General features: G+C 43.4%; 1 protein-coding gene across 1 annotated transcript; it reads right to left on the reverse strand.

Moving 5' to 3' along the window:
- Window positions 1-1,482: 1,482 nt before the first annotated feature.
- Window positions 1,483-15,493, reverse strand: LOC103764188 (cytochrome P450 20A1). The gene is given in 13 exon segments (XM_008931079.2): window positions 1,483-1,837; window positions 2,008-2,097; window positions 3,930-3,994; window positions 4,623-4,734; window positions 5,537-5,657; window positions 6,933-6,987; window positions 7,403-7,518; window positions 8,929-9,007; window positions 9,235-9,402; window positions 10,085-10,230; window positions 14,972-15,138; window positions 15,224-15,273; window positions 15,371-15,493. Coding segments are annotated over 13 exon segments (1,443 nt in total). The 3' UTR covers window positions 1,483-1,686.
- Between the last annotated feature and the right edge of the window lie 121 nt (window positions 15,494-15,614).

A 15,614-nucleotide genomic window follows, 5' to 3' on the forward strand; every position in this document is an offset into this window, starting at 1 on the left:
AAGGATGATTTAAACTAAAATCCTTTATCATGCTGATTTCTCCAGGTGGTTTAGGAAACATCTGCAACCTTCAAGAAAAATAGGCCTGTTTGCATAAGCAGTGAAGCAAAGCCTAACATGAATTGCTATCTGGGGACATGACCAACCTTGAGTTAAGTGGAGGTCAGATTATCAAGAGCTTTCTTGCAGTTCATTATAAAAATCAATGCAAGAGAGGCACAAGCTGAACTGCACAACCCTCCTTTTTCTGCCCAGCATCTCTGTGTCACCTCTCCCCTAATAGAAGCTACACTGAGGGGGATCTGAATCTCTACAGCTCAACCAAAAGCAGAGCTGACAAGTTAAACCCAAGAGCAGAATTTTCTTTGTCTTGTGCCCACAGAGGCTGGCATCAGATGTTAACTCCATAAGAGCTGACAGGACCGCATTCAGGCTGGCACTCGGCAGCAATACAGAACATTTTTACAAGACCAGCAGATTTCCTGATAAAGGAAATAAAGATAAAGGGTGATCCTGTGTAAGCAAGAAAAGGGAGAAACACAACCTGAAAAGGAAGTCAGATGGCAATTAATCCAATGTGATGATGGAGGAAGAGGTTCCTGCTTCACAACCTTTTCAGTGGCACTCTGAAAAATCTTTCAGGAGCTGTCCTGTAATGGACAAAAGAAAAAGAAAGAAGTAGGGAAAAGCATGTGAACATGCAGCACTTGATGCTGCTTTGGCTGGCACCCATTTTGGAGGAGGAAAAAGATTCTTTGAAAGGCTTTTAAGTTATTAAGTACAACATTAATCTAGAGCTCTATAAAATCAGCACTCTGCCTTTCCAGCATTTGTATGATCAATCTCAGGCTGACCCAGTGCTGAATGAACTGAAAGCATCTGTCAACTTCTGATGTAGATAATATTAGACACTGCCCTCAGAACTTTCAGGATAGAGAATCCCTTTCTCAGGGCTTTGTTCTATGGTTTTATTTAATTTCATTATATTATTACTGATACTTCTGTTTTCTCAGGGGCCAAATCAATTTTATTCCTCTTGGTTTACTAGCATTTCTCAGTCATTCTTTCTCTTGCAACCCCACAGCATGCCAAGATTATACAGCAAGAGAACTGGTGCAATTCCCACCCCACTTTATTTCTCTCTTTCTCTCTCACACTCACACATACTTCTCACAAGATGTATCTGCTCTTCTTGACAGTTATAGATATAGCTCAAGGGAAGGAAAGACACTTTGAATAAAAATACCTATATATAGAGAAAGGCTTTGTCCTTGTGTCTCCAAGATCTTATCTGGTTAGGATCCCTGAAGAAGCATTCCACTGGATAACAGAGGCACTCTTATCCAGCTCTGGCTGCTATTGGAAAGGGGCTGGTCTTTGACTAGCTGATACCCAATAGTTCATACATATATCACTGAAAGGTTTTGTTGCTTCCTCTGCAATGATTTGGCCAGAAATCCAAAAGCAAATGTAAAAAAGGCATACAGATTAAATCTACTTTAATATGACTACTGGTTGAGTTAGAAAAAGTACCCAAGATAGGCATGTGCTTAAGAATGTGGAAGGTAAAAAAAACTGGATGTAAAATTCCTTGGCTGAGTCAATGTGGTGCCAAGCACGATTCTCCTTAAGACCCTTGCTCAGAACTTCACTATTGGCACTTTCAAACCCTTGTTTTGTTTCCTCTTAGCTTCTCTTGGACACTGTTATCCAGGCTTCCTCCTTTGGTGAGGTTACCAGTTCATATTTTGTCTCCATGACTTGTCCTTTCACTGGGTGGAGATACAGTTTCCTTACCAGCACACTCAGCAGGACTGTAGTCACTAGATAGGCAAACCTGAGGGAAGAATCAGGAGAAAAGAATAAAAACCTTGCTATGATGTAAATGTGCCAAAGGACAACAGCTAGCTTGGACAGGTTGTCCCAGCAGTACCAGGAAGATGCTGAAAGCACCTCCTCTCCTGTTCTGCCAGAGAGACTCAGAAAGACCCCCTTTCCTATGCTCACCTCAGCTCCGGGCACTCCTGGCTTCCTGAAAAACCCAACAAGGACAGGTTTTTCATGGCTGATTCCTCATTGAATCTCTCTGGGTCAAACCTATGAAAAACAAAATACACTAAGGCCTTCTGTTCAGGCACAGCACCCTTTTCCCATAAACATGGGCACACACTCGAGTAAAAAACTGGCAACAAAATACAGAATCTCACTAATTTGCGCTCTCTAAATCGTGCTGCGTAATTCCACACAAACATATGAAGCCAATCGTGCATCCACTCCATTAATGTTCCCAGCTGGTCAGCTGTGTCCCATCTTGGTCAAAATGCTGACAAACTCAGTTAGTGTGAGACAGGGCTGGAACTAACATACATTACCCCTCAGCAGTGGGTATTTAGCTTGAGTACACAGCTGAGCTAATGCCGCTACTTGCCCTCTATTCCCCTCCAGGGCACACGCAATCTCATTTGCCTCCCTCCCTCTCTCCCTTGAGTCCCTTCCTTTTTCACTTCCAAAAATATTCCCTTTTCTCTTTGCCTCTCACACTTCTCTTCAAGCAGCTGGTGTGTGTATGTGTATGTGCTGGGGGAGGGAAGACGGTGACTCATTCAAGTGAGAAAAATGGTTTCCAGCTTTAGGATGGTAGAAGCTGTAAGAAAACTATTATCCAGGGCTGGCATGAGTTAAAACAAGGGAGACTAACAAAATATAATTCAATTTAAATGTTACAAAAAAACCACCTCCAAACAGAAAATTTGATGGATGGATGGTTGGATGGATGGAAGACAGTTCTTTCCCTTTCTGCTAAACCTTTCTGCTTAATTCTTCAAGCCTTCATTTCCCTGACTAAACAACCAAGCTCTGCTTCTAACAAGGTGAAAGGGCATGTGGGTGCTGACCCTCAGGAAAAGCAGCATCAAACTTACATTCCTCCTGAAGTGGCAAATTACAGATGTAATAGGAGAGAAAATGCAGCTGCCTAGCAAATAAATACAGAGGGCAAACAGCTATGCACAGTGTTTCTGTACAGTAGATAGGTGAAAGCATCACACAGAGCTATCTCCTGTCTCTGTCACAGAAATACACATCTACTTCAGGCTCAACCCCAGTCTTCCTGGAATAAACACACAGTGTTTATAGCAGTCCTCACTGTCTCTCCCACGAGGCCTCAGCAAACCTAAACACTGTCGTGTCCTATCCTAGCAGGGAATGCCTGCCAAGGTGCTTGTAGAGTGGTGCATCAGTGCCTGAGCCTTTTCTAAGAGGTGTACTCACAGCACCAGACAAGTGCTGTTCTAAAGGCTCTATTCCTTCTCCTAAATCCCGGCAGTCTTTTCTCTCTGTCTAGAATAACTGACCCACATTTTTTCCCAGCCCAAGTGAAGTAAGTCAGATACACGTTAATATTTGCCACCTGGAGGCCACAGGAAGCTACAGCAATTTTTTTCTTTAACCTCCAGAACACTGGCCTGGATCCTGTTCTGTTTTCACAGACAGAAATAATGAGGCAGCATTTTCCTTCCCCCTGAAAAAACAAAAATTTCAGACTGACATTTCCTCTCTTGTATCATTGTTTCATGATGACAAGCAGTGATTCCAAAGCCATTCAAGTCACTGTTTCACAGAAAACCTTAAACAGAATTTACCAGCATTTTCCAGGGAAACTCTTTGTGTGTGCACAAAAAAAGTTTTTATTAAACTCTAACGCACACACGCACACAGGCAGACTGGAGCATGGGAGGATCATGACTTTAATTGCTCCGAAAGCATATCCATGGAGAAAACCAAACCAAAACCTTAATAAACTGATTTTCTTACACTGCCTTTCATCTCCAAAATCTGCTTAAGGCAGGCCCTGCAGCCTAAAAGGCTGTGCTTTAAGATCTAATTTAAAAAAGGAAAGGAATTAGTTGCAATAAGTTGATTCTACATACTTGTATGGTGATGGCCAAGATGAACTATCCTGCAGCATCACACCAAGAGCATAAAGCACAAGTGTCTGCAAAGAAAATTATGACATTTATGTCAAAGCAGAAAGAAATGCACAATTAAAGACACCTCTGGACAGCTCTGCTGGATGATGATTATTTTGTAGACTACTCATATTTAGGTGGATTAAAAAGACAATTATGCTATATTCATCTACAGATTTCCATAATCCATGCCCAGATGTTAGGATTTTAACTTCTAAGAATCATGCTGTGACTGTTAGTGGTTACAGAGGGTCTGACCCCATTTCTCTGCTCTTGCTGGCGTGTATGTATGGGCTACTTTATTCTCTGCAATGGAAGGTGATATGGATGAGTGATATGATCAGGCCTTAAACAATGTTCTTTCATGCACAACTGAGCCTATAAGCCCCTTCAAAAGATTACTCATCTCTGATAGACCCAGAACTGGAAGCAAATCTGCTCAGCAAGAGAACATGAATTCCCAGAGCCTCTCCTGCAGAGGAACTGCAGGCAAACTTTGAGCTAAACTGTACTTTCAGATGACAGAACATCTACTCAGGTTGAACAGTTTCAGAAGAAACGGTCTTCCAGCCTCACCCCTAGTCGGGAAAAAGAGGAAACAGAAAACTCCCTCTACAGGAAAGGCGTGGCCTAGTGTTCCCAGCAGGGCCCTACCTCTTTGGGGATAGTGTGTTGGTCGACTCTGCCCTCCAGCTCCTGCAGCTGTGCAGCAATGGGAGTCAGCTTTGCTGTTCGCACTGTCTCACACAGGACTTGCCGACAGTATCTGCAACCAGTAACACTTGGTTAGTTTAACCCTCCCAGAGAGAAGCTTGTCCACATCCTTGTGGCAGCAAGGAGAGCTGAGTCACCTACTGTATTTTTTTTCTGGCAAGGAGTCCCAGCTTTGCAAGAAGCACTAAATCTCATTAACAGCTTTTACGGAAGGTTATCGAAATCTCTCTTCTTTCAGATTTTAAACCAAACCAAAACTGCTAAAAAGCACAGACACACCAGCCCTTTTCCTGGTTCTCTCACCCATATAAGAAGCAGCAAGAAACCCACACATTTGATACTCCCTAACACTAGTCCAAAACCAAAATGCACCCAGTTAAACCAACAGATGCACAAAAAATAAAGGCACACTGTTGACTAGTCATCATCCAGTGGTCCTTTGAAAAGAAGATTGGTCCATGTTTTCTTTCTAAATATGTCGAACATGAATCTAACCAGGAAAATGACTGATTACTTCTACTTTTGGAAAACTAGGACAGAAACCAAACAAGACAGTTAAACAAACAAATTTTGGCCTGGCAGCCAGGGCTTTCCTCTACCAATGAACCTAAAGGGCTTTCAAAAGACACCCTGAAATGAGCACCCTGGTCCCCATGTCTGGAGTCCTACAGCAGATTCTCTCTATGTTGCAAGTCATCCTATGGTTTGATCACTTCCAGAAAAAAAAAAAAAGGGAGTAGCTTTTGGATGCCTTCTCCTGGCCCAGTGTAGGCTAGGCATCAGGTTCCATGTGAAACCCCCGTCCCACACCACATGACATAGCCTTCCTCTGCAGTTCCTTCTACAGGACTCACCTGAGCTGCTCAATTTTCTCAAGTGTAATTGGTCCCTTCCCCAGAATGCGGTCCACTTCCTTGTAGAGATTCTGCTGGACATCTTCTGAGGTTGTCAGGAAATAGACTGCCCAGGTACACACTGGGGAAGAAATCAAGACAAGACTGGACCCAGAATATTCAATCCTTTACAACCTGCATTCAGTTTTCTTACTTCCTGTATTTTCAGCATTACTTTCTGACCTAAAAAAGGGTGACCTCTGTTCACAGCAGGCTGTGCTGATTCTGTATTCAGAGGTAGGAACAGAGCTGAACTCCTGTGTAGTAAGAGACCCTGCAAGCTAAAATTCTCTTTCTGATGCTGTGAAGAGCTTAGGGAGCTGTGCAGGAGACTAAGTCATTCAGTCCCTCAGCTCTGGCAAAGGAACCATACAGATCAACAAGCCCTGGGGAATCAGGGTTATTAGACCAACCATGGAAATGAATTGGCCCAGCCAATGCCCGGGGCTCCTGACAAGGAACTCTCTGCAGCAGGTTGGTCAGCACTTGTCTCCACTACATCTCTTTTATGAAGTACTCAAGATATCTTCAATAGCAGAGTGAAAAAGAAACCTTGCATAAGAAATAAGTGTGTAGGATGTAAAGCTACAAGGAAATGTTTCTAGCACTCAAAAATGTCTGTCTGTGAGAACTATCTGGAATCCATGTGTATTCAAGCCCCTTAAAATTACAGTCTTCCTGGAGTACTTGCAGAGGATATTCCCTGAGGAAGAGCTGCCTAATTTATTTTCCACATTGTTTCACACCTAGATGCACCTCAGAGGTTTTCTTTGGAGTCCCAGCCCCACTGGCTGAGATACAGAGCCAGATAACCATCCCCTTATCATAAGACATTTTACACAGCTTCAGCTAGTATTTTTATTTGTATTTTTTTGCCACAGTCTTTGCACAAATCCCAGAGTACTCCTTTGAATGTCCTCCATACATGAAACATACCTATCCTCCAGAAATTCAAAGTGGTCAGGCAGATTCCAACACTCTACTATAATTTCTTTCCCATGTGCCAGAACCTATTTTACAACATGATCTTTGTGGGTTATACATTTTGATGCTTTTTCATCAAATGTAGCATCAGTTATCTGGGGTTAAGAGTGCAAGCAAAAAGCAATGGGAAGAAATTCCAAGGTTCACCAAAAGACTGGGAAGGCTGTCAAATACAGCTTGGTTTCAATTCAGTAGCTGTGAGGCTATGTCAAGAGTCTGATGTAAAAATTACCTTCTCCTATATGTTTGTAGTTCAGGAGAAAGAAAATGATGAATACAACTTTTTATTAGCCTAGGATAAGTCTCATGTCATCACACAGAGTTTTAGGCATCCGAGTGTAAGGATGGGAAGTTACCTACAATCTGTACTTACAGTTAGCAGTGATTATGCATCCTGCCAAGGTGAAAATCATTGTATCTTCCAGAATCTAGGAAATAAAATCTACTTCAGAGACTGAAATTTGCAAGACTGTAAAGATAAAAAAGAAGTGGCACATTCTCCACTCAAGCACATGAAATCCCTTTAGTGTAAAGAGCAGCATATAAATCTAGAAGACATGGACTGAACTCTCTGTAGAAATTCCACTGGAATTGCACATGAGACATGCTTAAAATTAACATATTTCTGGTTTATAAAAATAGCTATGAAGCAGTGGTAAGGAAAGCTACCAAAGTCTAATGCAATTAAACATTCTAGGAGTGGAAAAAAGAACTAGAAATCCTGCTTTAGTAAAGAATCCGAGCTAAGATGCAATAACTTATACTAATCAAAGGCTACAATGTAATGAGTTGCCCATCTATCAAAACTCCATTACTGTGTAATGATATAACAGCTGCACAGACCTGCTGGTCACTCAGGTTCCCTTGCAGCAAGATGTCTACAAAGACATGCTTGTTGAATGATCTGCCTCGGCGCTCTTTTGTAACTTTCCTTAAGACGGATTCCATCTCCACCAGAGCTTTGGAACAAAAAAGAAATGTTTATTTTAAAATCTGGTCATACTGGTGCTGCAGAGAAGCAAATCCGTCTCCTCAAGCAGATTTTCAGACCAGCTGTCCCTGCTGGGCTCAGTTACAGAAGCAGCCTCTGTTACATGTTACTGTCAATCTGAAAGGCAGCATCTCCAATTTAGTTGAAAATGTAGAAATCAAATAGCACAGGTTGCCTGTAAAAAGCCATCCTTACAGGTATAACCAAGATGTGTACTCTATGAGCTGAAATCACTTAAGGGAAGTCAAATCACAATGTTTAACCATCAGAGAACGTGTTTAATCAGCCTCCATGAAAACATGTATGAGCCACATAGCACTGGTTACCTGACCTGGAGGGCTATAATTACTACAGTACCACAGCACCTCCAGCCACTGATGGTGCCCCTTTTGCCAGAGGTTCTACAGGCATGGAGCAAGAGGATGGATCTGTGCTAAAGAGTCTGCATAGGCAGAGAGAGGAGGGTGGGGAAAATGTGGGAGGGTTTTGGCACAACAAATCCACACATCTGAAGTTGTCTGAGTGCCCAACTCCTGGTAACTACTGTGAGAACCAAGGGGAGTTAGGGACCTAGATGCCATTGGCTGCCTGATTTAAATTACCTACTGAAGACTATCCAAGAACAAGGAAACACTGAGTCTGGAGGATTTACAAGCAAATCCTTAGTTCCAGATGGAAGCTACTTTTGTTTAACATCTTATTAATCAATACTGAAAGGGTTTAATTATTAATTATTAAGGGTTTAATTATTAATTATTAAGATCAAAAAAAGACAGGACAACCAAAAAATAAAATTACTTACTATAAAATATATGAGAAACAAAAGTACTGCCATAACAGACCTGAAAATCATGTTACCTTGTAAGAGCACATCAGAGGCTATCCCATGGAAAGTATCCCTCAAAGCAGCACCTCTGTACTTGTGTCCTCCAGCCTGTGAGTGACTGTCTGGCAGCTCATTCCCCAAAAGATGCATCATATGGATGCCCACACAGGCCAAATCAAGTGGCTCCATCTCTCTCCACCTAGCACAGTTGCTTGCCTCCAAGAGAGGTCAAAAGTGGACACTAGGGAACAGAATAGGAAGGGAGCAAGCATACCCTGATACTTCACCTCTATCACTCTTCAGACTGGATAGACCCTAGAATTAGGCCTGGAACTAGAGTTCTAGTCCTACAGACTTCTCAAGTAATGGCAGGCTTGTCACTCAACTCCAAAACAATGAGAGTAAGTACAACACATCTGATAGTTTATGGCATGATGACCAATTCTGAAGAAAAGCCAAGACAGCTGGGCAAATTAAGTGCTTCCATAGACTAGCTAATTCCTAAGTATTAATCAGAGTGGGAGGAAAACTGTGATTTTGGGAGGAACCTACCATCTTCGTAGTGCTTCTTCCTAGTCATGTTTTTGTCAAGAGACCCATCCAAGAAACCTTTCCCAATCTCTGACCAGATCTGAAATGAGAGAGAGAACAGTACCATCACTCACCACAGGCTGACACTGCTGGGACTATTCTATTCTTCCCTACTCAGGAAAATGAAAACACCAAATAAAATTGACTTCCCATGAACATGGAACTGGTCTTCTCTTTAGGATACCACGTCCCATTTCAGACACAAGCTCTGTGCTCTTAGTTTGGAAAAATATAATAGGAAATTTCCTGGCTCTTCATGACACTTACTGCATCATGGTGCCTGCGGAATCGGATGACTTCCCGGTCATCTTCAAAGCTGCTGCCCATAGCTGTCTGTGTGACAGACTTCATGGCAAAGCCCAGCATGTGCTGGCAGAGTGGCACATGTTGTGACTCGGGAAGGGAGAGCCATTTGGCTAGCAGTTCTTCTGACAGCTTGAGAGGGAATGAACAATTAGTTAGAAGTAAGATCAGCAGTCTATTTACCAAACACCCCCTGGAGACATTCCCACCGTAAGGCAGCTCTGAAGGCAGACCACACTTTCATGGCTATGGCATGAAGCTACACTCTTTCCAGGCTTTCTTTCCCTTGTTAACCTAAACAGTAACATTTTAGCCTCAAATCTTTTGCCTCTTTCAAGGTTTTCTCCCAACAAGGCAGCCCTATCCTCCCTCTCTTGTTCCCTCTGTCACAAAAGAAACCTTAAACCCTTTAACACTAATAGCTCCAGATTGGGAAAACACATCATGTTCTAGATGCTGGACTAAATCAACAGAACAGTTCTTCACCTGTTTGTGGTCCCAATAGCTGGTTCCTTGCTCCTCCCTCCTGTCCTGGGAAATATATCTAGAATCAGGGTGCTGCAATATCTTTAACTGCATCTGATATCTTGGCATAAAAAGGAACCAAGCTCAGCCCTTCCCCCTGGCCCATTGGAGCTAAGAGAAACCAAATATTCACGCCATGCTTGAACAGGTAGGGGCTGTTTGCTGTCTCAGATGCTTATAGTTCCAGCACTAATTGAAATGGAGGTCCTTTATCCTAGTGATCATTCTCATTAAACTTTCCCCTGTGAGACACACAGGGCTTCTCTGCTGTACAAAGGCAGTTACGCACCTTCTGGATGAGAGCAATGTTACTTTGCAAGGACTTGGTCACACCGTTTTCATACAGCTTTCTCCTCATGTGGCTCTCTCCTGTATCCCCATTCAGGCTGGACTGGTATCTCAAGAGGGACTTCAGCATTGTCTCAAAGGGATCCACTGAAAGCAAACAGAGGAAACACCATTCAAAAGTCACACTACACAGGGCTGATGAAAACAGCAACCTCTTTAATTGGGTGCTGCTACTTCTGGGCAGTGAGCAAGGCACAGCTCCTTCCCCTAGGAACACTCTCTTTGGGGTGTCAAGCTTCTCTTGCTCAGTGTGGGCTGGGACCTCATAAGGTCTCTTTTCTGGGGCAGGGTGCCATCCTGTGATCAGCTCTCCCAGCAGAGCTTGCCTGCTGGCTCTACCAAGTAACTCTTTAAGTAACAATGCCTTCAGAGCTTCTTCCCAGTTTGCCTGTTCCCAGGTGGTTGTGCCATTGCCTTGGTGACAAGATTGAGTATAGCACGGTCCTTCCCCTTCTCCAGCCTGACCTGCAGCCCCTTTAGCACATTACCCCTTCACATCTGGTGTGCCCTCCTGCCCTGATCAAGGCTATGCACTCAGGATATATCAGCTCACACGAGAGATGTAGCCAGAGGCTGCTCTCTGCACTCCTTCCCTTGCTTCACAGCCCCAGCAAACCTCATTTGATACCCTACTCTTCCTGTATGATTTCTCTTGCATGCACCAAGTTCCCTGCTGATGAGCTCTTCCCAAACCAGCAGCTGCCTCTCTGTCAGGGCTGCCTCCAGCAGAGAAGCTCTGAAGCTCTTACAGAAAACAGTACCCCAGTAAGCTATAGAATGCTTTCTACTGCTAATTGCCTTCTTTCCATCTTCCTTCCACACAGACACTTGCAACAGTGTACAAACTAGACAAAACCACATAACTTCCATATCCATGACTCACTTCAGTTAGATTTTTAACTTTGAATTTCACCACCAGGGACTTCTATTTAATATATTTGCTAAAGTATACTAGGTATCAATGTAAAATGGTGCGAAAAAGCATGGCATATGTTTTTCCCTTTCTGTAAACCTTTCAGTGGGTCTTGTAGAACTGGCAGAATCTTTAAGGAACTATTTGGAAGCAGCAATCAGGGTTTTCAAGAGGGATATTGTCACTGTTTATCACAGTCTTATTTCTCCCAGATGGAGAGTGAAACCTCTGAGGCATCAGAAAACACTGAGGCTGGGCTAGACACATATGACTCTCCCAGTTGTGGAGGTATCTAGAATTCCCTACAGAGATCATTATGCCACTGGACAAACATACAAGAAGAGACAATTCCACCTGCAGAGGACTTACTACCTAATGGCATAAAAGCAGCTAACAAGGCCAGAGGCATGAATATGGTAATCTTTCCTAAATGTTTTTCTCTCACATCTTTTCCCTTCCAATGTTTTTAAGCTCTGGATCTCACCCTCTTTCCCACTTAGAATTACAAGGAGTATGAGCATGTGTCTTTTGGCACAGCAGATGGTACCTGTGGCTCTCCACGTGGAGCAGGCTGTTATGTGACTCTAGCTGCTGCTGACAATTCCTCCTCCAAGGTACTTTGTCATGGGCTGGTTGCTGCTATTCATGCCATAGTTCCCTGCCGACTGGCCTTGGCAGAGCTTGGCACAACACTGGGTAGCCAGAAAGACAGATGGCAGGTGGTAAAGCCCACATAGCAAATCCAGAAAGCAGAGGCATCTAGAGAGGCTGGAGGATGCTTAACACCAACACCTGCTGGAACTGCAAAGTTTTCCTGGTGCATATGAGAGCAAGCTGCTGGATCAGCCACAGGCTCCGTTTTTTCCTCCCCTTGTCCTTAGTCCAGACTGGCAGTCCCACACAAGTGATACACTCACTGCTGTGCTCTCAGGGCTGCAGCACCCAGGCTGCCCTCTGCTGAGGGCTGGCTCTGCACCATTTGGGAAATGGCCATTTCTCCACAGCTGTGGGAGGCCAGTGACTCCACAAGGTACAAACTGTCTCTGGAGGGAGCTCTGTTCTGCCAGCACTTTCACAGACTTCTTCCTTTCTCCTTGTCTTGAAAATATCTCCAGGGTTACATTTTCGGTCCTCTTAGTGAAACATATAAAAATTTTGATTGATCCATTCATTTACGAGGAAGTCTTCTCCCTCATCCCAAGAACCTCAGAATGCTGTCCTGGATGCCACTGCAAGTACTAAGGGAGAAAAGATCTAACGGGATAGTCAAGGCAGATGCCAAGCAGAACTGGACATCAGAGATGGAAAGGATCTTTGAAACTACACAATACAAATGGTTCCAGAACAGCAGTGAAGCTGTTCTGCTCAGACAGGTCAGGACCCATAGTTCCATCTCCAGCATTCAATGTGCTTCAGGTTCATTGTCCCCACTCAAAATGGAACATCAACTCATGGGAGTTTTCCAAGTGGGTGTCTGAACATACTGCTCCTGGCAATCCTGCATTAGTCCACCCTCTTCACATCCACACTCTTTGCAGGCCTGGACTCCTTCCCCAGAGCCACTCAGGGGAATCACCAGTATCAGCAGCAAAGTTTTACTTCCTTTGAATTCTTCTTGCAAATTAATCACAACCAAGTTTTAAGAGGCCATGAAAACATACCAATTTCAAACACTGTTTTAAGCATAAGGAAAAAGTCTCCTGGCATTAGAAATATTAATAACTATGAATGCAATTAGTCCAACTTCAAGGCTCTGATCTGAGATGCACTATCTGCACCTCTCTCTCTTTCTGTCTCCAAGAAGTTTGGCCATACCTGTGACACACATGTGAGTTGAGAAGAACCTTTGTACGATACTTGGAGCCAAACCCTACACCTCAACCTTGGAAATCAAGTTTTGCTACAGCTACTCAGCTATGTTTGTTTATACCTCAACACTTCAGGAAATACAACCAGTAAAAGTCATCACCTCTAAAAAAATTTGAGCACTTCTGACAAGCACCCATGCTAAAAGGAAAGTACTGATACAACTAATATCTCTGCTTTTTCAGGTCTGAGATCATGAGAACCCTCCTTCTCAAGCCTGCTGCTGCTGCCTTTATGAAGATCCCCCCATAAGCTCTTCCTTCTGCCAGGATGAACACACTTTCCCTGGCTTCTGCACAACTGGCTTCCCACTTCTCTGATAACACTGGCAGCCTTCATTTGCACTTGTTTTATTCAACATCATGCCAGAGTACAGAGGTTAGAGCCACACACAGGATTCCAGGTCTGGCTCATGTTCATCTTGTGCAACAGTCTAGATGTTTTCCTCTCTTTACAGAAAATACATGACTCAATGTACCCTTTCTTTTTTCATCCATGGCTGTGTGATGACTGAATTGAGGGCAATTCATGCACCCTGCTTTTTCCCCTCCTCTTCCTGTTCCCGCTACCCCAGCTCTCAGGGATAACCATCTCACTCTCCTTCCCTGTGGTGACAGAGGGTTCCAGCATAATGCCATCAGGACAAGATGCTAATGTTAAGTGGAAGTACGTCACCTCCTCAACACAGTATTTCATTTTACCAAGACAATCCACCCTTCCTTCCTCTTTCATCTCTCTTATGCCATTATGATGACCCACACAGTGTCCAAGCAAATTCTGAACTGAAACCTTAACAAAAACACAGTTCTATCACTTTCCTTGTCTATAATTCTAATTATACAACATGCATCCTATTCATCCTCATGCTTAAAAATACATGTTTAGTCCTTGGCATAGCAGGATGCTGGGCTAGTCTGTAGTGGCCTGGGTCACTTAATTTCCTGTATGTACGTCCAGGCGCTGTATTTATCTTTCTCTGGTATTCAAATACTCCCAAATTCAGAACACTTCTGAGAACTTGCCTGCTCAGGGGCCTGTCACCACTTCTCTGAGCTTTGAGAAAGTGACTGTCTGCTCAATTTCCCCCAAACACACTTGAGAACATCTAGATCTTTCAGGGTGGTTTTCCACCTTCTGGAGTGTCATCGTTATCCACTGTGTCTTGCTGATTCTCATTAACTCCCACTCCTTTCCCAGACTGTAACCATATTTTTTTTGAGTCTGTCATGCAACTGTACATGAAGCTTACCCATCATGACCCCAGCATAAAGTTATCTGAGATATCTGCCTGTGCCTAAAGACAGCCTATAGGATCAGGACAGAGGTGTGCACCCAGCACCTCATTCAACCTCGTAAGATAAAAAACACAAAAGCAAGGGATTAAACCCAAACATCAACTGAGTTAACTCACTGACTGTGATCACCTTAGGAAGCAAAACGCCCACCTAAGAGACTTACACCCTATTTTAAAATACTTTCCCAGGACTAAGATGATCAACTCAGCTACCAGCACCACCAACAACTTGAAAGACCGGAAGATCATTAATGGTTTTCAGCACAAAATTCTACACACCAAAGAAAAACAAAAGTTAAAGAACTTCTTCAAATAACAGTTTAAAAAGTCTCTATGCTGAACTATACAAGGCAGTTATCATAAACTAGCCTAGTTGTTTTCAGACTTAATTTAGCAAAATTTTCCCTCTTAAACCATATTTCAAACTGCCTTTAAAATGTATGCCAAGTGGCTACCGGACCTTCACCTTGCTCTCTCAAGTGACTAATGAGCATGATGCTTTCCATACACATTTGCCTGTAGAGAGATGGTACAAGAGTGCACTGATTTCTTGATGGCCATTGGACAGCAGTAACTCTTCGTCACTGATATTCAAGTCCAGCAAGCAGGAGCAAAGCCATACTTGAACCACCATGTCAACTGCTAACACAGTCTCATTTTCTTTCGACTTAGAATGAAACCCCAACTGCCTTTGACATAAGATGCCCAGCAAGGCTGGAACAAATGGACTCAAAGACAATGCAAAGGGCACTTACACAACCGGTTGGGGTTAATATGTTGTTTCAAGAGATCAATGGAGCCGAGGCTGACGACAAGACGCCTTCCAAACCAGAAAGAGACCAGTGGGCCATATTTCTCATGAAGGTTCACCAGAAACTCATGTAAACTCCTGCTGGCAATGATATCTGGCAGATTGCCATCCCTGAGGAACATAGAGGATATCTGGTTATGAACAGCATCCTCTGCCAATGCTGAACTTGATCAATGTGGAGATGGAAGTGACTTACTTTTCATCCGTTGGAGCCAGCCCAGGGATACCTGATGCTTGCCTAGATGCCTAGAGTAAACGAAATGCATCAGTCTATGGGAAACTTCAGATTTTATACAAGCCCCACAGCTTTTCAGCAGGAAAGATGGATTTTCCACACACATACTGCTGCACTACTTTAAAACATTAAACAAAAGCTGGATATGCTACATCTGCAGGCTTCAGACCTGCTAAGCCGATAAACTGCAAGCGTGTGCCTGGTCACCCTGGCTAAACCAGGATTATTCATCTGGTTAGATGAAAGATGTCTGTGTAAAGATTTAAACGGTCAGGTTTGCAGTGTGGGATCTTACACACAGATTTTGCCCTGCAGACCTGCAAAACTGCACGGTGAGCAGACAACGCCTATG

The sequence above is a fragment of the Manacus vitellinus genome, unplaced genomic scaffold (assembly GCF_001715985.3).
Source record: "Manacus vitellinus isolate BGI_N305 unplaced genomic scaffold, ASM171598v3 scaffold_20_pilon, whole genome shotgun sequence".
Lineage (NCBI taxonomy): Eukaryota > Metazoa > Chordata > Aves > Passeriformes > Pipridae > Manacus > Manacus vitellinus.